Here is a 20,273-nt window from a genome sequence, read left to right on the forward strand (position 1 = left end):
GGGTTTGGAGCTGTGATCTCTTCAACTCCCCTGTCCCTTGGCAAAGTCTAAAAGGCAGAGCTGGGGCCTGGGCCCTTGCCTGCAAAACCAAACCAAACCAGAAACTGCCAGGGAGGGTGCACAGACAGACCCCTGTGCCCACTTCAGCCAACTGGGCACAAACACCATCCCCATGAATATCTGGACCCAAAGAAATCCCGGACAGCCTTGCTCAGTTATACATTTTATTCTCTAATAGGTACAATACTAAAATAAACACAAATTAAAAAAAAGTTTTATTAAAACAAAACTGTACAAAAAAGCAGTATACTACATTTTAATTACAGAACAGTCTACTGTCCAAAAGGCACTAATCCAGAATAGGAGATACAATGAAACAGGACTCATTGAACTATTTAATCAATACAGTAGAGCACTTGTTTCTTTGCCCATTTACACCGAGAAACAAGGGCTTCTTGCTACAGTCATCACACATTGTTAGAATCCGAGTCCTACTGGGAAGGTGCAGTATCACTCCTTAGAGCAGGCTCCACCAGGGGCCAGGAGGGGGCTGGGAGGGGGTGGGCAGTGGTGGGTGCCCAAGCTTGTCTTGGCCTCTGGTGGGTTGGTCTGGCCATGATTGGCAGCTACTCTAACCCCTCTCCTGTTTAGCACCGGCAAAGTGGGTTCTGAGATGCTCCAGGTAATGAATTGGACCTCTGGTGACAGCTCCGATAGGGGAGGCATCTGGTGACCCTGTCTGAAAGGGCAGCAGCTACCTGGGAGACATGGCCCAGTGGCAGCCAGGGGACCGGGAGCTACACCAGGCAAAGCTACCTGGGCAATGGAAAGAAGTCTCCCCTTGCTCCCTGGGTCTGTGAGTATCCAACGATCTTGTCTGGGAAATTGGTTTCTAAAGAGGGAGTTTGCTTCCCAGAGCCGAGTCAGACTGCCATCCCATGCCTGGCCTTGGGGGTGCAAGCCTGGCCCTGTCTGTTAGGTGGCCACACAGCTCCCTGAGCCCAGACTCTGGCCTAAGGAAGAAGGATACTGCAGCTTTCCAAACAGTGTCACACAGAGAAGACGAAGACAGGCATCTGATGTTAACAAAAATAAGTCACAAAGAAATGGGGTTAAACCAAATCTCTTCTCACAGCGCCCTATACTACACCCTCCTTCTGCTTAGCAGAAAATTGTACGTACACAAAAATACAAATACACAATTTTGTAGAACAGTCTGATTTTTAATATATTTATATATATTTATATTTATACGAGTGGCAGGTTAGTTCATTATATAGAGCTTTTTGCACTTTTGGCTCATATGCAACAAGGCTTATAAGTTCAGCTTTAGCTTTCATTCAGATTTTATAGCTTTTGAACAGATTTTTCACATTTAAAGCAGCATCCAATTTGCACTAGGAGTCTGGTGATTATGGGGAAAGATGGGGTTAGCGGTTATGGGGGTGGGGTGGTATACATTCCAGTGTGTGTGGCATGTAAGGAGGATTCCATGTGGACAGAGCTTGCCATGACGACCCCTTGAGGTAGACTGAACACCTTACAGCAGACTCAGACACAGGTGTGATTCACCCTCAGGGACACATGGCACACAAGATGGGGACAGAGACCAGAGAAGACACCAAAGGGGAACACAGAGACTAAGACACACAACGGCCAAGGCCAGGAGGGCGCCCTGCCCCCTCTCCGACTCATCTGGCAGGATCCTACACAGCCATTAGGCTGAATACCTGCAGGCAACTTCAAGACATCTGGTCCCTGGTGTCTGGTCAGAACACGTAAGCCTGCTTTCCACTTCCCAGCTGGCCATGCCAGCTTGCTCCCAGACCCACGGTGAACTATACACATGCTGCCCTCAACAGGCGTGCATTTGGCTCTTGTTAGGATGTCCAAGTCCAGCTAGGGCCCAGCATCCTGGCCTCCCCGATGCTCTGACTCAAAGCTGTCGTCCCTCAATTTGCATCCGGTTGACATTCCTCAATTACACCGGGCCGGAGAGGTGCTTGGTAGGTAGACCATGGACACTGCATCTAGAGGGTGACACATTCCTCAGGGGCAGCATGGGTTTTGCATGTGCCACTGCCTCCCTTTTGCCACTACTTGGCCATTCACCCTACTGTGTTCCCCTCTCTAGGTGAGGCAGGGTCATCTGCACCTGTTACATGCAAGCACCCAGTGTTTGCATTACTCCACTGTCTGAACAAAAATCCTGGATCAATGAAAATAAGGTGCCTGCGTAATAGATTGTTCCTTTCTACTTGTCACTGTTGTACCAACTGAGCACAGCAGTCCATGACCTGTTCTATACCTCATGCAAATAAAAGGCCCAGATCTAGCTCACACTTTAATTATTCCTCAAAAGAAACAGTCTCTCACTCATTTTAAAGAATGCACATTGGATCTTACTACGACTCTACTGCTGATGGCCTCCGGCTCCTCGTCATCTGGGCTGTGGATGCGGTCAGGGCTCCAGTACGCACAGGTTTTTCAGTCATGATCCCTGCCTGCTGGCTCTCTTAGAACTCTGCTCAGAGGCGACTCACTCCTGTTCTTCACTCAGTAGCCACCGAGCCCTAGCTAAGTAGATTCCTTAAAACTTCCTCTGACCCAAGGTCATAGTCACATCAACAGAAGGAACAAAGGAAACAGTGACAAAGCCAGCCCTCTCCCCTTGCCTGCCCTGGTGACCACTCTGCCTGCAGAATGGCAGGGACACTGGGTTGGGGAGCAGGGATGTGCATCACACCTGTCCTGAGGCGAGGTGCATGGTGGGAAGGACAGGGCACAGGCCGACTCTCAGGCAGGTCCCAGAGGTCTATAACTTGCTTAGGCACTTAAACATAAATGAGAAGTTTGCTCTAGAAAGTACTGCAGACCCAACCTAACCATGGCCATGGAGGAGAGGCTGAGCCCATGGGGAGATTGGAGAAGGCTGTAGGCTCTTCCAGGGCAGACAACTGCCACAGTGTTGGCACCTTGCAGCCAGTGAACTTATGTGGTGGCTCAGGAGCCAGTTTGGCATCCGTGGTCCCTGATCTGCACCTAGTGAGGTACAGACTGCCCTGACACACTGTTTAGGGTCATTGTGAGGAACCACTAAGAAAGAAGAGAGCTTTCAGAGTGGAACTGTGGTAGAACCAAAGAGCATAAAGGAGAAAGCTTGCCAGAATGGCCAGTGCTTGGAAAGAAAGAGCTCTACCCACCCTGAGAACTTTGGTTTTGTTTTTCTGGTGCCCATTTTCAGAGATGAGTGATGAGATCCCCACTGCTTTCAGTAGAGTCAATGTAGGCATCAAGGCAAATGATAAGGGGATGCTTTCTGAAAGCAGCCACAAGTGCTCACCTCCACTCAGCACACATGACGCACGCACGCGCACACACACACACACACACACACACACACACACACACACCCCTCAAGCCTGCAGATGGGGCCCAGGAAACATCAGGGAGTGGCTGCTGTTTGCATTCATACAGCTCTAATGCCATTTGGTTTTCTAGTCTAATGGCCTCGGAGAGCCTTGGAGTGGACAGATGGCCTCACAGGTTTAGGCTGGGCTCTTAATTCCAGTAAAGCAAAATGGGAGGGGTTTCTAGGCTAAGGATGCTACAAACAAGACTGGAGAGATTCAACCTGGAGGTGCCGGGAAGCAAAGTCCTCGCAGGAGCAACAAACCTTCACACAAGTCCCTGGGACCGGTCTGTCTTGAGCCCTGGGAGGTGACAGGCACTGATTTCATCACTCAATTTCCATGGCACCTTTGGCTACCAACAAAGATGCAAAATCTTGATTATACCAAAATGAAAGGCACCCATACTCTTTTTTTCTTCAAACCAAGGCGTTTGGGGCAAAATGAAGCCATTGTTAAGGCCTCGTTGGTCAGCCAGTGTCACACAGCATCAGCAGCCCCACAAGCCAGGCTGCCCAGTCCTTCAGCCTTCCTCCTCAGGTGCGCTTACTTCTCTTGGGCTTTAGGCTACCCATGATGTGACAGATCAAAAGGGGACAGTGACCTGGCCAACTCTCAGAGAACCTAATTTTGTAAGAAAAGGAACTAGAAATGATGGTGATGATGATGATGGTGTGTGTGTGTGTGTGTGTGTGTGTGTGTGTGTGTGTGTGGTGTGTGTGTGTGGGGCTGGATGAAGGAGTGTAGCAGGTCATTTGGAAGATGTCCCTAGTCTGGTGTCACTGACCAGTAGTCATTAAATGGCCACATTAACTCTGAGGCAGCTTGCTCCATTCTTGGACTCTGGATATTAAAAACTTTTATTCTACGTGTAAATTTGAAGAAACATCTACTTAAGGGCCTGTCAGTGTCGATAAGGAGCAAAGGAAGCCATGGCAGAGTCACGTAACACCAGAGAGCCAGAGCCTTGAGCTCCACAGTGCTCTCCTTCCTGTCTATGGTAGAGGGACAGCAGGGTTCGTAGGCGGATTCAACACAAACCCCCTGGAACTCAAGCAGGGTGCCTCAAAGTCCCTGGAGCTAAGCACCGGAAGAACTGAAAAGAGCAGGCTTTGGGGAAGCCACTGCAGGGCAGGTGGTGAGGGCTGGAGAGCAGCACCCCACAGTGATGTGCTGTCTGAGGATGCAGCTGCAGAGACAAGAATGGAAGTGGCTGTGGCACAGGAGTGACCCTGTGTGCCTGAGAACAGCAAGTGGGTTGGCAGTGACCTCAGCAGAGTAAGACTACACATTCTCAGATACCAGCATCTAGATTCTTACAACAATCACTTCTGGGGTTTTTCTGGGAGGGAGGGAGGGAGGGAGGGAGGGAAGGAGGGAGGGAGGGAGGGAGGGAGGGAACAAAGCTATTCCCAGGCAAGTACCACCTACACTGTCCTTGACTTGAGGGCTAGTTTTGTGTTTTGAGGTGGGGTATCTGTGGTATGCAGGGTGTGTTTAATCAGAGTGGCCCCCTTGAGCACTGGAGCAGATAAGCTTGGGAACTTATGGCTACACGCCAATTCCATTCCTGTGAGTGCTCACAGGTGACCATAACATGCTGCTGATGTGCAGTACATGTCACACAAGTCACAAAATTAGCTCCACCAGTGACTTTTCAGAACGGGATCAGAAGGCGGCCCTGACCTCTAATGGACATAGCAGTTGCTCAGCAGCTGGAAAAGTAAGAAGCGCTGTAAGTCCGGTCATCCACATCAAGGCTGACAAGTCCCAAGGACCACACCTCTGACCTGCGGGCATGGGGAGGGGCCACAAGGTAACTTACAGAGGCAGCAGTAATGGCCATCCTCCCAGGCCACCTTCCTGACACAGGCATCTGCTGTACATTTCACTGTAGGTATCTGGGAGGAATCAAACTGAAGCATCCCCAGGAACAGAAACTCTTCCTTACCTCTCCATATGTGTCTGTGTGCTGAGGAAGAGGGCTCTCTAGACCTCTCTAGGCGTATACTCAACCTCAGCCTTTCCACACAACTGAGCTGGAACCAGCATCTTGGTTGGTTAGTGTTCTGGGTGAGGAGGGACACCTTCTATAGAAAGAGTGAAGACACACACACAGACACACACACAGACACACACACACACTTTTGGCTACTAACTAATCCCACAGTGTCCAGCCTGAAAAAGACAGGGCTCTTGAACTCAAGTTAACCTCACCTGAGTCTTGAGCCTCATGGGCAGAAGAACTTATAAAAGGCCACTTAGCACTGGTAGCTGCTGGCATCCCGGTGGACCCTTCTGACGCTCTAATTGAATCAAGGCTCCTGCAAAGGATGACTAGAAAAAAAAGAAAAAGTCCAAACTAAGCATCCGCTGGAGAGTGGCTAGTGAGTTCTGCAGCTCCTAGTTAGGAGGACTCTACAGGCTGTGAAGATTATATGACACCTGCCTGAAGGCACAGATGCATAAAGAAAAATGAAGTGGGGGACAGAGTACATGACTTCAGAAGAACCAGGAACCCATCCTGACAGCAGAATAGCTCTAGGGACTTGTGATGGCTGAACATGGTAGATGTGAGCAAGCTGGGGTGCACACCCTGGAGCCCAAGTCCACGCATTCCTGTAGGAGGTCGATGTGTGCCTGATCTCGTCATGTCCCACGAGGAAAACCCTACTCAACTGCAGACTTCCGTGTGGCAAATACTGTCTGATGGTCACGGCAGTGGAAATAATCAAGTTACCAAGGAGAAGTCTGAAAATCCCAGGTAGCCCAGTTAAGCAGCAAGTGTCCCCAGGAAAGGATGGGGGTCAGGAGGCTCTGCCAGAGGCTGCCTCAGTTTGAGATATTGACTAGTTTCTGGTCAAAGTAGAATAAGATGAAACTGGACACAAGAGGTTTAAGAGAATTTGGAAGTCAGATCCAGCAATAAGCAAAGCCTTCCATTCTGGACCTGAAATGCTTCCCAGTGCTCTCTCACTCGGGTGGGAGATGAATCCCATATCATTATTTTGGTTTACTGAGCTGTTGTTCCAAATGTTCTCAGGAGCATTAGTGCTCAAAGGGAACGAGGATGGGCTCTGCTATTCTCAATCACATAAAGGACAGAAATCCTCTTAATTATGACCATGCCAATCTACACCCTGCTAAAACAGCTAATTACATGTCAGGAGGACACTCAGTCATTCGGAACAATTGCCATTATACTTTTATATATTCATTCTATGCCACCCCCCTCAATTACCATGGCTACAATTTGAAGAAAGATTCTGCCAAACCTTCATTTGATCACAGCACACCATCGTGAATTTGTGAGTTAATTATGGCTGTATGGAGCCAGTCTTATTTAAAGAGAGAAACGACGGACATGCAGTCAGGGGAGCTGGCCTCCTGGGCGTTCTAAGTGGGGCATCAAACTCCCCAACAACAGTGCTGGAGCTATACAGCTTGAAGACTGGCCGCAGAGAGGGTCTGTAAGCCCAGGATGGCAGCGTAGTTCCCCTGCTCCCTAGCAAAGACAAGAGGGAAGCCCCAGCAGTGGAAGGCAGCCACTCTCACACCTCATCGGAGTAGGAGCAGTGAGTGAGCTTTAGTTCTGCCTGGGCGCCAAGAATGATAAAGCAGTTTGGGGACATATATATCGGGGATCCCAAGGCAACCGCTAGGTGGGCAAGCTGAACCTTCTTTCAGCCTTCTGTCAGTCTTGTCCTCTCTTGGTTAAGGAGGAAGACTAGTGTTGTAAGGGTTTGGGTGGCTTGGGCTGCTGACTTTTTTCTCTCCATTACTTCCCCCTCCACACACATGGTGTAATGAAGTGTCTACAGACACCTCTCAATGTCCAAACTTCAGCTTCTACCAGTCCATCAATATGCATAAAGCTTCGTCTTAAGCACGTCAGTCCTGTATGCTGCCATAAGAAGTAGTGTCTCCCCTTAAGTTTAGAAACAAATGGCACTGAGAAAAATCTTTTAGAAGGTATGCTATAAGAGACGCGCTTTTGCAACCAGAACACTGGCTTGATGATGTGACGGGCCTGGGCCTGAAAGCCTTCCCTATGGCCTCCGTATGTCAGTTCCCTAGTGCAGCAAGAAAGTCACTCTTCTTAAGTGATGGGCCATCTTTGAAATGGAGGAGTGTAATGAAGGTCTCTATGTAGGACACAGCACCTGTTCTGACTACATGCTACCATGAAAGCCTAAGAAAGCTATGGCCATGTGTGGCTGCCTCCCTGCAAGCCTTCCCCTGTTGCTCCGTGCTCACTGTTACAGTGTAACAAACGAAAAAGGAGACAAACGGAAAGGGTGTTCACAGCAGCAGTGCAGTTTGTTAAATCCAGTATGGCTGACAACTGGTGGCCCAATCCTGAGTAAACACATCTGCAATGTAACACAGCACATGCCCCTGCCCCAGTTTATCCCCACCCAGCTCCACTCACACACACAGCAGAACCGGTCCATGTGCCCAACCTTCACTTGGGAAATCTTACAAAAATAAATTCGGCTCAGTAACGCTGTACGTGGAATCGGCTAGTCTCAGTACAGCGTCAATAAATACAGTAGTAAAACATAGCTAATAATCATAGCAAGAGGATGACGTTACAGAGGTGGAGAGACGGATGCTCATGCAGGAGCAGAGAACCGCTGAGCAGGAGGCCACCACCTAAGAAGTTATTGCCTAAGAACTTGGTGAGGCTCATAGAGGAAAATGCAGGCTGTTCTCTGAGCAGAAGAGGAAGAAAGCTCAGGGCCAGAGCAGAGCTGGTTAGATGGAGTGCTGCATCTAACCACGACCTTCTTGAGACCAGGGAGAGAGGACTTGGAGGGAACACAGAAGAGAGAAGCCACCATGGGACGGGATGCTTTTCACTGTGTAGATAAAGGTAACAGGCTTGGTAGATGGAACCTCGAGGGTCCGTATTCAGAGTGGACTAACACTACCCACTAAGCCGGTGCTCAGAGGAGAGAAAATGTCCAGTGATGTCAGCTCGAGACAAAGATGCAGTGCTGAGACACAGAATGGAAGGAAGAGAAGCCATGTGGATGGACAGAGTGCTGGAGCATCCCACCGGAACAGCATCTGCTGTAGCCTGTGCCTGACGACTCATCTCCAAGGAGTTTAAAGCAAGAGTTCCTAAAGCCAGAGAGAACGCAGACCACTATATCAGCTTTCCATGTGCCGTTCCCATAAAGTAAAAACATTCCCAGATGTCTGATCCAAAAATAATGGGTGTGGCTGAGAGTGACAAACATCCTAGGAACCAGAGCTCTGGAGCAGGCTTCCAATGCCCTCGTCTTTCTAAGGTCACCTAGTGAGCTGGAGCGAAAGGAACACGGGCTGTCTGCCTTCCCAGCCCAGGTTTTCTCCTCCTGTAACCTGCCCTATGGGGCGTTCAACACAAACATAAACATGCCTGCTGTGAATGACTGTCTCCTGGGTCTGAGGGCCCTGGATAGTCACACAGGAGAGCAATGCACTGCCCTTCCTGGCGACTGTCTCAGGTAGGCAGGAATATCTTAAGATGGTCCTTTGTTAACAGGCCGCCCGCCATGTAAGGAACCAGAAGGTGGGAAATTACCTTCCTATCCAGCAACAGTAATTCTTAAATAAACGTCACAGCACATTCTATGAACACCTGCTCCCCTCTCTTCTTATCCAGCAACAGTAATTCTTAAATAAACACCATCACACAGTCTACAAATGCCTGCTCCCCTTCCTTCCTATCCAGCAACAGTAATTCTTAAATAAACATCACCACAGTCCATGTATGAGCGCCTGCTCCCCTCCTCTCCTGCTTCCAGTAGTCACTGGTCGAGAAGATACAATCTAAAAGAGCTCCGGGACCACAAGAAATACAGAAGGAGATGAGAGCAGACAGGGTGAGCAAGAAGCACAAAGGATGGATGAGTCTGACTGCGGATGTTCTGTGGCCATTCCAAGAGTTGAGGGAACAGGACTCAAAAGTAGAATCAAACCTGGTGACCCCAGGGAAAACCGACTGATGGTAGTTTTTGAACCTTGATCCCAAAGAAGCAAACTCCTGCTGTAGGTGAGACAGCGCAGGTTCCCTGTAAGGCTGTGAGTCTGTGGGCATGTGACAGACTTTCTAGCTAGCTCAGCACAGAGCCAGCCTCCATGGTACCTGTACTTTTCCAGTACCACCACACTGCCACACAGGGCTGGCACTGCCTGTACCAGCCAGGGCTTGGTATCCTGTTGCACTGCTTTCTCTAAAAGGCCCTAGGATGACAGAACACTCTGCTCTTCGGCTGTAGTCAGAGTTCCCTTAGAGACTGGAGCTGTCTTAACAGCTGGAGCCTGTTCCTTTAAGACGGCAAGAGAGAACAAGAGAGACAGGAGCAGCCGCACCCTAAAGAAGCTGTCAATCATCATAATCTCATGATAAATCATGGATGTGGCTTGTCAGAAAAATACGTTCCCCCCCCCCTCCTGTTCTTTCTGATTCAACTGAGAATAAGCAGACAAAACTCAACCAAAATGGATAGACATAATAGGAATATTCCTTCTAAGTAAACAAAAGGAAGGAGAGAAAGAAAGGTAATGCAATCTCTTAAGTGAAACAGACAGACAAACGAATCAAAGAAACCATGCGAGATTCTAAGTAGGTGCGGGGGACTCGTTCCTGAGAATAAGAAATGCTACTCTTAAATTTGTGGTTCAAGTAATACAGTAAGAGAAGATGGCTCCATTTTACTTCACGTCTCAGAGCTGGGAAAAAATGCATACATTTCCCCCTGAAATCTACTGATAGGAACAGGGCCAAGCCCTACCTAGTGTCCTTCAAGGTCACAGACGAAGGTGGGGTAGCATCCTCAGCTCCTCAAAGATGAGGTGATTCCTCACACCCCTGTAACCAAGACTTATACCTAAGGGGTAGTCCAGACAGCGTGTGCCTCAGCAAGACCAGCTAAGCCCTGCGGATATCGAGTATCTGGTCAGTGCCTCAGCAAGACCAGCTAAGCCCTGCGGATATCGAGTATCTGGTCAGCGCACAGGGGAAGCGAGGAGGGTCGGACACACTTGGTGAGGAAGCAGGGGTGAGGAGATGGCATCTACTTTCTATCTTAGAGATTGGGTCAGGCATGGACAAAAAGATGGAAGCCCGCTCGCAGGCTCACCCCACACCGCCCTCTACGCAAGGCTTCTTCAGACGCAACAGAGGGAAAATGGGAGGAGGCAGGGAACGCTCAGCCTCTCAGCACACACTGCACCAATTCACTGAAGGCTGGTTCTTCTTACCCACAGTGACAGTGTGCTATTTAATCAGGGCTCCAGGAGATCATTTTCACACAAGGCCAGCAGATGTAATTTTCTTTGATGCATGAATAGTTCATCATTTTGCTACTAGATGACAAGGTGACCACAGGGTGACTCTATAACGCAAGTTCACTGTTTGGTATTTTGAGTTCTCAAAATGAAAAAAAGATTTATCAAATATAAATATCTTTAAAAAGTAACAAAAGTGCTACATATATGATCAAGGAAAAAAATTCCATTAGTTACTGCCACTTAAAGTAGATTAAACTACAAATATCACCACATCCATTATCAATATGGCTTCCAATTATTAAATAAATTGCCTGTAGCAATATAGCTTTCACACCTCCACAAGGACAGATAAAGAGAAGACAGCAAAGACATCCTGCTGTAGGTGGTAAATGTCCCCTGCTTTTTCTGCCCCTAGCTAGGCAAGGACCTCCATGTGTGACAGTCAAGTTGCCACAGTCCCCAGCAAGAGTCCTAATGACTCTGGGTGGGCTTCAGGTGACGGGCACCAAGCCTGCTCTTTCACTCACTCAGGACCTCAGCTCTATCCTTTTTGGTAGCAGGGAGGGGGCACCGACAGAAGGCCAAGCAACTTCCAAGGTAATTCCAACACTTTCCCGGGCAGGCGCTGGCATCGCGCTGTGGAATGTATAGCGGCTCTGAGAACTGGGCTCAGCATCCATCCGACATTCAGCTCTCGCTTTTCCCTACTGCTCTCGCTCTCAAGCTGGGCTTTGCTTTTCAGAACTTGGTTTTTGTCCTTTTTGTTTTAGAATCGTGGTCCCAAAGGCAGAAGGCAGTATATTATCTACTAGGTCACACAGCTCGTAAGAGAGAAGGATGTCTGTGTTGGGCATGTTAGCATTAACCAAGATCTGAGCTTGGGATTCCAATGACATTCTTAACACAGCACCCAAAGAAGTAGAGCCTGGCCACTGTGACTAGGAGGCACGGCTTATTGCAGCTGAATCAGTGAGTCTCACGCCGAGGCGGGCGCTAGTGTTCCTTGTGCTCCGCTCCATGGACACTTCCCAGATGGTGTCTGTCGGCCCTGTGCCACTACCTCAGCTTGCATCCTATCAGTCTTAGGGCAGGGACAGATGGGGGTACAGCCTAGTGTTACATGAATCTAAAGGTACCCAAGATTTTACACAGAGCCTAATATTTGAGAACTGAGGGTTATCTAAATACCTGGAAGCACTTTCTTGGAATGCTAAAACGGAGCAGCGAGATTTTTCTTTTTTAGCCTCAGGGGCTGGGAGAGGGAAGTGTGTTTGTTTGCTTCTTACTTACTGGAATTTTAATACTGAGAGAGTATATGCAAAGGCTGAGGGCACCATGCCATCTTCACAGAACAAGACCCTAATGGCTACCTGACATACAAGAAACTGTAAGTTATACTGTAAGAACACATGTTAAGGACCGAGGAAAGTCTGCTAAGGTGCTACGTCTAAACTAAGTTAACTGTTTAACTCCCTGATCAGTCATCATCCAGGGCCTCTGTCTTGATTTCATTGGCTCCCTGCCGGGCCAATGCCAAGATAGTGTGGTTGACGGCCGCCATCTCCACAGCTAGCGAGATGGGATCTTGGTGGTCACTATGGCTGGTGCTGTCATCCTAGATGTGCGGAGATAAGAAAGGAGCGTTATTTGTCGGCTGGTAACCATCTCAAGCTCACAAAAAGGCATGCGGGGGTGCCGTGCGGGGGGCAGAGCAATCTGTGGAGAAAATGGCTGAGTGCATCTCATGGTGGAGGTGAACTGTATTTAAGTAGACACTGAATGGACACAGGTCCAGAGACTTTTCATGTTTTTGTGACTCAACAAATAAAAAGGACTTAAATGATTTGTTTTGTTCCTTATCACACAGTATTTATTCTATCAAAATTTGCTAGTGCTGATCAAACCTGAAGTGACTAAAATAAGCTAATAGTCTGGATTTTTCTGTTTGCCAGAGATACACTAGTAATCACTGAACCCAACCGAGCACACGCCTAAATCCACAAAGCTACTGAGTGGCTCCTAGGATCCAGGGAGTTCCCTGCTGAGAACAGCAGAGGAGGAATAGTAGAACAAGCACTTGTACCTTACAGATCAGGGACAGGTCCTTAGTCACACAAGTCGCAAGTGCAGTGCCTGACTCAGAGTGAAGTGAGGCTCTCACCCCCTAAGCGACACACAGTAAACAGCAAAGCTGCCGCTGCGCATAGGGACACATGCCTATGACCCCAGCACTCCCAGGCGGAGGCAAGAGAGACTGACTGCAAGCCCCAAACCAAACCCAGCAAAGCCAGACAACCGAGGAATGAAGGCAGCTGTCCTCGCAGGTGTGCTGGGCACTGAAGACCATCACAGGTAAGGGACGTTTCTCACCTGTCACAGCTTCAGGGAACTCTGTACCAAAGAGCTTTGGAAAGAGAAAGTCCCTTGGGGGAAAAAGCATGTGATGTGCTGCCCTCAGGGCATCTGCAAAAAAAGATGGAAATGATCCATCTATGTGGTTTGCTGACAAATAACAGGAGTGTTTCCAGAGAGAACTAGCACTTTCCCGATCCAAGGGTGGAGCTGTGCTGGGACAGCTGAGTCTCTTGGGGGGTGGGGGGATAACCTGCTGGGACACATGGGTGCCACTGTGTCATTCTGGCTTTTAGACATTAGCCTCTGGGATTTAAGAAGGAAGCTGCAGAGAGTCACAAGCCCTGCTGGAGTAGTGGATACATGGAGGCAATGAAAAGCAAGAGAATGAAGACCATGGCATCTGAGGACAAGGTAACCACCAGAAGAAAGAGTCTAGGGAAAGGACCCGTGTGTTCTTTGACTTTCCCAAATGGAAATGAAATTTGATCCTATGCAATATTCTAATGAAATCTGTCAACATGTTTGAGGGTGGGGGGAAAAAAATCCCCCAATTTGACTTATTCCATGCAGTGGCTACAATTAAATACACTTTCCCCAAGCAATGCAGAGCACACCAGGATGAGATGAGAAAGCATGCAGGTATTGTATTATGACAAGATGAATCTGGTTAACCACTCCTCTGGGCAAGAGGGTTCCCAGTGTAATGGGGCTGAGGTGGGCGGGGCCTTTGTTGTGCCTTCATGGTCCGTGGTAGGCCCCGGCACAGCTGCCCGCATGCCCCTAAGTGCGTCTCAAACACTGTGTGTGTGGTAAGTGTTGTAACTTGCTTGTTTGGGTCAGATCCTCCTCTCTTCTTCTACCTTCTCTGCTTCTCTGCCTCCCTCTGAACTTCTTCCCTCCTCCTCCTCCCCATTGCGTGCTTGCCAAGTGTCCTGTTGTGTGACAATAAACCCATAGGGGTGGATAGAGATTACTCACAGATTTAACAGGACAACAGAATCTTACCATATTCCTTTCCAACCGCATGAAAATCTAACTAGACACATGAGCAGAGTGGAGGGACACCGGCTGCTCCCCCAACCTCCCCATACAACCACCCGTAGACTTGAGTTGCCACTGCCCCTCCACCCCCCAACCGGAAAGCCACAGCCCAGCCGCCCACCTGCTCGGAGTAGTCGTTCCCGTCCACATCGTCACTGTTGGAATGGCCTCCTGGACTCTGTACATCTATCCCATGACTCTCCAGGATTGCTGCTTCTTCGAAAAAAGCAAATAGATCCCTAAATTATCTGCTGCCTTGCTATAATGGCTGCACCATGATTTTTATGGTGAGGAAATCAGAACACAATTAAGTCTCTAGTCATCTTTAAATGGGAGAAATTCAACTCTGTAGCTTAGGGTAGAGGTCCAGCTACTATGCACATTACACTACCAACCTGGTTAAAGTACCAACCGGACTGCTGGGTACTTCATAAACTTACTATGTTAATAGCTGGTGGGGTAGTGCAAAGCATCTGAGAATTGGAAGGGCAAGTAAGAAGTATATTCACAAATGAAATGCAGTCATACTTCTCGTGGTGCTGGACATCACAACCAGGTCCTTCCTCTCACCGTGCTATCCCAGCCCCGAAATACACCTGCAGAAGCTTAAAGGAAACTTCTACTCCGAGCCCATCCATTCTGATCTCATGCTTTTCCTACAGTTTTGAATAGGATTTTCTTCTTTGTTAGTTGAACACATATTTTCCCTAAGGCACTTTCACATTGACTTCCGTCCTCTAGCTTTACTTACTACGTTATCATTGCCAATGCAACTATTTGTTTATGGTCTATACCACAGTGTATAGCAATAACCACACACTGGGAATGACTAAACCCATGGCACATTCAGGAAATGCCCTTTATTGCTGCTTTTTCCATGCTTCTCGTTCGCTGAATCTTTTCCATTCCAGCTACTGATTGGATGTTTCTCAGTGTGGAGGTCTAGGTTGTACCAGTAACCAGCAGGCTGGGAGATTCACAATTCTTCTCTTAAGACCACACAGAAATCTTTAATATGAGCCACACAAGTAACCCACTGTTTAGGGGTTAATTCTACATTCTAGAATATTAAGAAGAACAGTCTTTATAAATAATAAAAAAGTCATTCTTAAAATATAAATAAAATAGTGTAGATAGCACGACTGTGCTATTAAAAATGCAACCATGAGAAGCGATGGTATCTGTTGTTAGGCCTAAGGGTTGCGATCATTCAGACTTGCAGCTCCTAACCGGCCACTCTTAGTGCACTTCTAACCTTCTCAGGAGAGAAAGCAGTCTCTCTGATACATTACCGATATTGGCTCTTCTCTTGATCTCCTTCCGTCGATTAGCAAACCAATTATATACTTTCAGAGAGGTAACTCGTTCCAGGTCAGACAGCTTTTTGCCTGTGAATGCATGCAACAAAATTCAGATAATCTGTACCTTGGATCCAATAATGAACCGTCCTTAAGAAATACGTTTCTGCTGAAAGTTGCTTTTGATTCTATTTATTGCCAAAATAACAAGATGGGGTATAACTTTTTCTACCACTGCTTAGTACCAAGAACACACTAGAAGTATCATTGTGTGAACAAACATATAAATGAATGCACAGCTAGCCACAACTAATAACACAATAAGCTTCAACTGAGGAACACAACTCAGTATTAAAAGAAAATTCTACAAAGTCTGTTTACTAGAGTTCTAAAGCAGTTTGTAGATTCCATGTTATATACCAAGGAGGCACCATCTAATTAGCACCACCAAGAGGACTGTTGTTGTTGTCGTTGTTATTGTTGCTGTTATATTGGGATAGGGAGTTGAGGTAAGGTCTCTCTGTCCTGGAACTTTATAGATCAGACTGGCCTGGAATTCACAGAGATCTGCCTGTCTCTGGCGTCTGAGTGCTGGGGTTAAAGGTGTGCACAGCCAGCTGAGAGGAATGTTATTCTTTAAAGAAGTGTACAGATAACAGAAAATGACTATCTTAGTGTCCTCATGCTTAAGATATATGTTCTACCTTATAGAAGGTATATGATACCTGTTGCTTTGAAGGCTAATGGCCAAGTCCACACATGGTTGTGACTGTTCTGGGACACAAGGTACCACTCAGATTAGATTTCAGATTTATGGTCTTCTTGGCCACCACAGTTAATTCTTATGGAGAGCAGACATTTGCAGCATCTCCTCTTCTCCTGTCTTCTTTTTTTAAAAATATTTGTTTGTTTGTTTGTTTGTTTGTTTGTTTGTTTGTAGCTGTCTTCAGACACACCAGAAGAGGGCATCAGATCCCATTACAGATGGTTATGAGTCACCATGTGGTTGCTGGGAATTGAACTCAGGACCTTCAGAAGAGCAGTCAGTGCTCTTAACTGCTGAGCCATCTCTCCAGACTTTCTCCTGTCTGTCTTCATGTTTTAAGCTTATAATCTGTATGTGTTTTCCAGAGGAAATCCCTGCACTGGGACTGTAGGCCTGTATACACATGGTATGGACTCCTCTGAGGGTGTAGGGTAGATATGGCGAAAGTCAGTCTTCTAAATAAAGGGGATTGGCCCCTCTTCACTTCATAAAACTGAGATTCACACAGTCTTTAACCCAGCAAAACAAATGGTAAAGTAGAAACCAGCTGGCTGTTTTAATTGAATGGGTTCTTGTGCCAAGTCTCTGAAATGCACAGGGATAAGATACACAGGAAATAGTAGAGTGGCTGTGGACTCGCCCAGGAGACTTTAAAAGGGAGCCACCATGTTTCCCTTAGCTAGGCAGAGGTCGATCCAATGTAGGAAGCAGACAGAATCCAATCGCAAAGAGCTTTCTCACAGAGCATACAATTTTAGAGCAACTTTGAAAAACTGGATTTATGTATTTTTATTAACAAAACTTGCTTAAAATTTCACACTTTATGATTACTTCAGAATTGATAAATTTATGCTAACTTTTACTAATACAAATCCATAATTAAAAAAATTCAAGGCTTCAAATCTTATGGAGAGTCATTGTCTATGAGCACTTGACTCATGCCATGGTAACATCAGAAGTGCTCTGTGAAGAACACTGGGCTGGGACCTGCATTACGAGGTGACTGTCCAGACCACTGACCACAGCTGAGCTCATACCTTACCTGGCTTCTGTATGACTGCATTGCAAGCATTGGCAATTTCTTCTCTCTTTGCTTCATCTGGGTACTGGTTCTCATTGAAGTAACTGTAGGGGCAACCGACAAAGACACATCTACTTTAAAACGTACTCATTAAATACGTCTTCTTTGAGACAACTCTGGCGTATGCCAGGAAGTTCAGAAGAGCTTTCTGACAGAAACATTCTCTACTGTGTTCAATACGGTAACTACCACCTATGTGCCCACTTGTACTTGAGAGGAAGCTGATGTAAGTAAGAGACCTGCCTTCCACTTCACTGAAATTACTAATTGTGACTGGTGGCTCCATGCTGCGGTACTTCATTAAGATTCCTCTGAGATAAGTTATTCTTTTTAAGGATCCACCTGGCGATGATCATGTTAACTGAATTAAGCTAGTCTTAGGAAGAAAATACCGTGCCCACTCTCATTTATTTATTTTATATAGATATATAAAATTATGAATGCATGTATGACATGACCTCAGAAATCAAACTGACTGGGGAAACCAAGAGGAATGATAGGAGGGAAGGCTAAGAACAGGGAAGGCAAGGAAGGCAGGGAAGAAAGGGGTAAGGTCAGCTCTGCTATGTATATGATATTTTATTATACATGACTCAAGTCACAGAGCCACAAGAGCCACGCTACTGAAGACTGGTGTCAACACAACCTTTTCTTTTTTGGTCACTTTTTTTCTTTTGTAGTAGCAAAAAATATGGAAATTACTCAATTATCCTCCAAGAGGGGATGACAGAACAAATTATGGGGCATCTGTATTGACACAAAGCTATTTGAAAACAACTAGGAGAAAAATAAGTTAGCACTCTGTCCACTGACCTGAATGAATGCTTATAGCCTATTCCTAAGAGAGAAAAACAATCCACAGACTAACACACAAGCCAAATGCCAAGAATTAAAAGATTCCTGATGGCATGCGTGCCGGAATACATGAGCAACCGAAGAAGATGCACACTAGATGGAGAACACTGACCACTCACAGCTGAGCAAGGGCTCAGTGGGATACTTGCACATTTCATTTCTGAAAGAAGTAGATACTACTGTGATTCAATAGTAGGCTTAGCAATACGAGGCCCACTAAATCTGTTGTTAGACCATCAGATGCATAAAATGTAACGTGGGAACAGAATGCTCATTATTAGTGCTTTTTCTGACATCTATGAACTTAAAAAGAAACCGCTTATGGCTTGAGCCTGATCTTCACTGCATTCTAGTAATGACCATTTATTCCAGGGTGTCCCTTTCCTGAAAACCAGTCTTGTTCCCTTACCACACCTACCAGCACTGGCAAAGACCACCCATTGCACAGATGCCCCAGGGCCCCTCCCCTCCTAAGACACCCAACCTGACCCTGCTTTCCTCTCTCGTTGTCTCCTTATGGATGGCAGACCTTCACTTCAGTCTGTGCTGCCTCGCTTCTCCATCGTCTTTTCTAAAACATAAGCTTCACAACCATGCTCTACATGGTCCCTGGCTGTTTTCCACAGTGTAGGTATTTTCTCCTGCATGATCCTTGGGTACCAGTGTTCACTCTAAGATGCTACCAAGCCACCACTCTCACAGATGCTCCATGTCCTTGCTGTCTGGGCCCCATGTTTGCTTGAACTAACTTTCTGTTAGGCCATGGTAGACCCATCGCTTCACCTGGAGCAGACTCAGTAAGTAACCAGAATCACACTAACATCTTATTTGTCACCCAATTGCCTCATTTACCTCAAATTCACCAAGTAGATACGAATTACATAATATGTGCTTGGTATTGTGGGTAAAGAAAAAAAATTGGTTTCTGGCATCAAGGAACTCACAATGTACTTGAGAAAGAAATATATGCAAGTGTCCTTGTGGTGAAATGCTTAGCATCTGTGGACAGTTCTGTGTCTTCAGGGTTGTGGGAGGAGTCTGGAAAGATGTCACAGAGAAGCCTGAGGTAGGCCTTCAGGACTGGCAACTGTAAAGATGGCAGGTGAGGCCATGAGAATGAGCAGAATGAAGCAGAGCAGAATGTGTTAAGCACTTGGGCTTCACAGATGATGCGATGGAATGGGATCAGTGCTGGTCTCTATCACTTCTTCAAAGGACAAGCCTGCAATGGACTCAATGTCCTCTAAGAATGAAGGCCAACAGCTGACATCAGTGGAGAGCCTGAGGGTTTTCCAAACAGACAGAACCCACCTATGCTTTAGGAAGATGACATCTTCAAACTTATTCCTCCAAATTCTACTTCCATGGCCTTAAGTTCTGAATTAGTTCTTCATCTCTGCAATCACTAATCCTGAAATTGTTTCTCTTCTTCTAAATAAAACATAAATATCTGTCTATTACCTCTAGCTATGTCCCTTACTTCTCACCCAAATGGCAGACAAGCCAAACTTTCCAAGAAGAACCCGCCTAATGAGTTTTCTGTTCCCCGTTCCTGCCCTGCCCATCTCCCGCACTGCAGGCAGCACCTGCCTTTTACTCCAATCCTTCTCAGGATGAGATGTGCTCCTCAACACCACAAAACGTGGCCAAGTGGTTTCGTTCCTCTGCAATCTGAACTAGCCCCTTCCTTTCTGGTGGAAATTCTTTCATGCCCGATCTGCTGAAACCTTTTCACTCTGAAGTCTCAGCCCTTAAAGCCACCACCGTCACTCTTTCTGCAGATGACCTTGCCTTTGCTGTTTGCTAGATTTTTTTAGCTTCTGAGCTGCTAAACTTCTCCGGACCATTATTCATTTCCTTTCTCATAACTGAGAAAACATAAATCACCCTCCTTTCCAAGGTCAACTTCTCTCCTTGTCCTTGATTGTGTCCCCTCTCCTGCTCATTCTCTCTCATTTTTCTTGCCGTTCTCAGCTTTTTTCTGCACCAGTGTAATAATCTTCTTTCACTGATTTTATGATGCACATTTCTTCATTATTGTGATCTGTGAAATCAGGACACATTTCCTAACTGGTAGTATCTGAAAATTGAATGGCGTGCACAATAAGGCATGCCTTACAATCAAGACTTTGCTAGACCTGATGGAATACACTGGCTGCTAAAACCTAAGATTCCATTTAAGC

The 20,273-nt window shown here is 46.8% G+C and overlaps 1 protein-coding gene across 17 annotated transcripts in view; it reads right to left on the reverse strand.

The window, feature by feature from the left end:
- Positions 1 to 210: 210 nt before the first annotated feature.
- Positions 211 to 20,273, reverse strand: part of Hmbox1 (homeobox containing 1) — a 138,300-nt gene continuing 118,237 nt past the window's right edge. The window contains exons 7-11 of one of the 17 annotated variants that reach the window (XM_030247768.1): positions 17,197 to 17,279; positions 15,383 to 15,478; positions 14,212 to 14,300; positions 5,628 to 5,747; positions 211 to 2,030 (exon numbers count right to left, since the gene is read on the reverse strand). In XM_030247768.1, coding sequence (XP_030103628.1) covers positions 5,658 to 5,747; positions 14,212 to 14,300; positions 15,383 to 15,478; positions 17,197 to 17,279 — 358 coding nt within the window. In that variant the 3' untranslated portion in view covers positions 211 to 2,030; positions 5,628 to 5,657. Of the gene's footprint in view, positions 12,310 to 13,472; positions 13,982 to 14,211; positions 14,307 to 15,382; positions 15,479 to 17,196; positions 17,280 to 20,273 lie in introns of those variants that run through there. The other 16 variants (XM_011245029.3, XM_030247765.1, XM_030247766.1 and 13 more) reach the window with 16 other exon arrangements.

The sequence above is a fragment of the Mus musculus genome, chromosome 14 (assembly GCF_000001635.26).
Source record: "Mus musculus strain C57BL/6J chromosome 14, GRCm38.p6 C57BL/6J".
In the NCBI taxonomy this organism is placed as follows: Eukaryota; Metazoa; Chordata; class Mammalia; order Rodentia; family Muridae; genus Mus; species Mus musculus.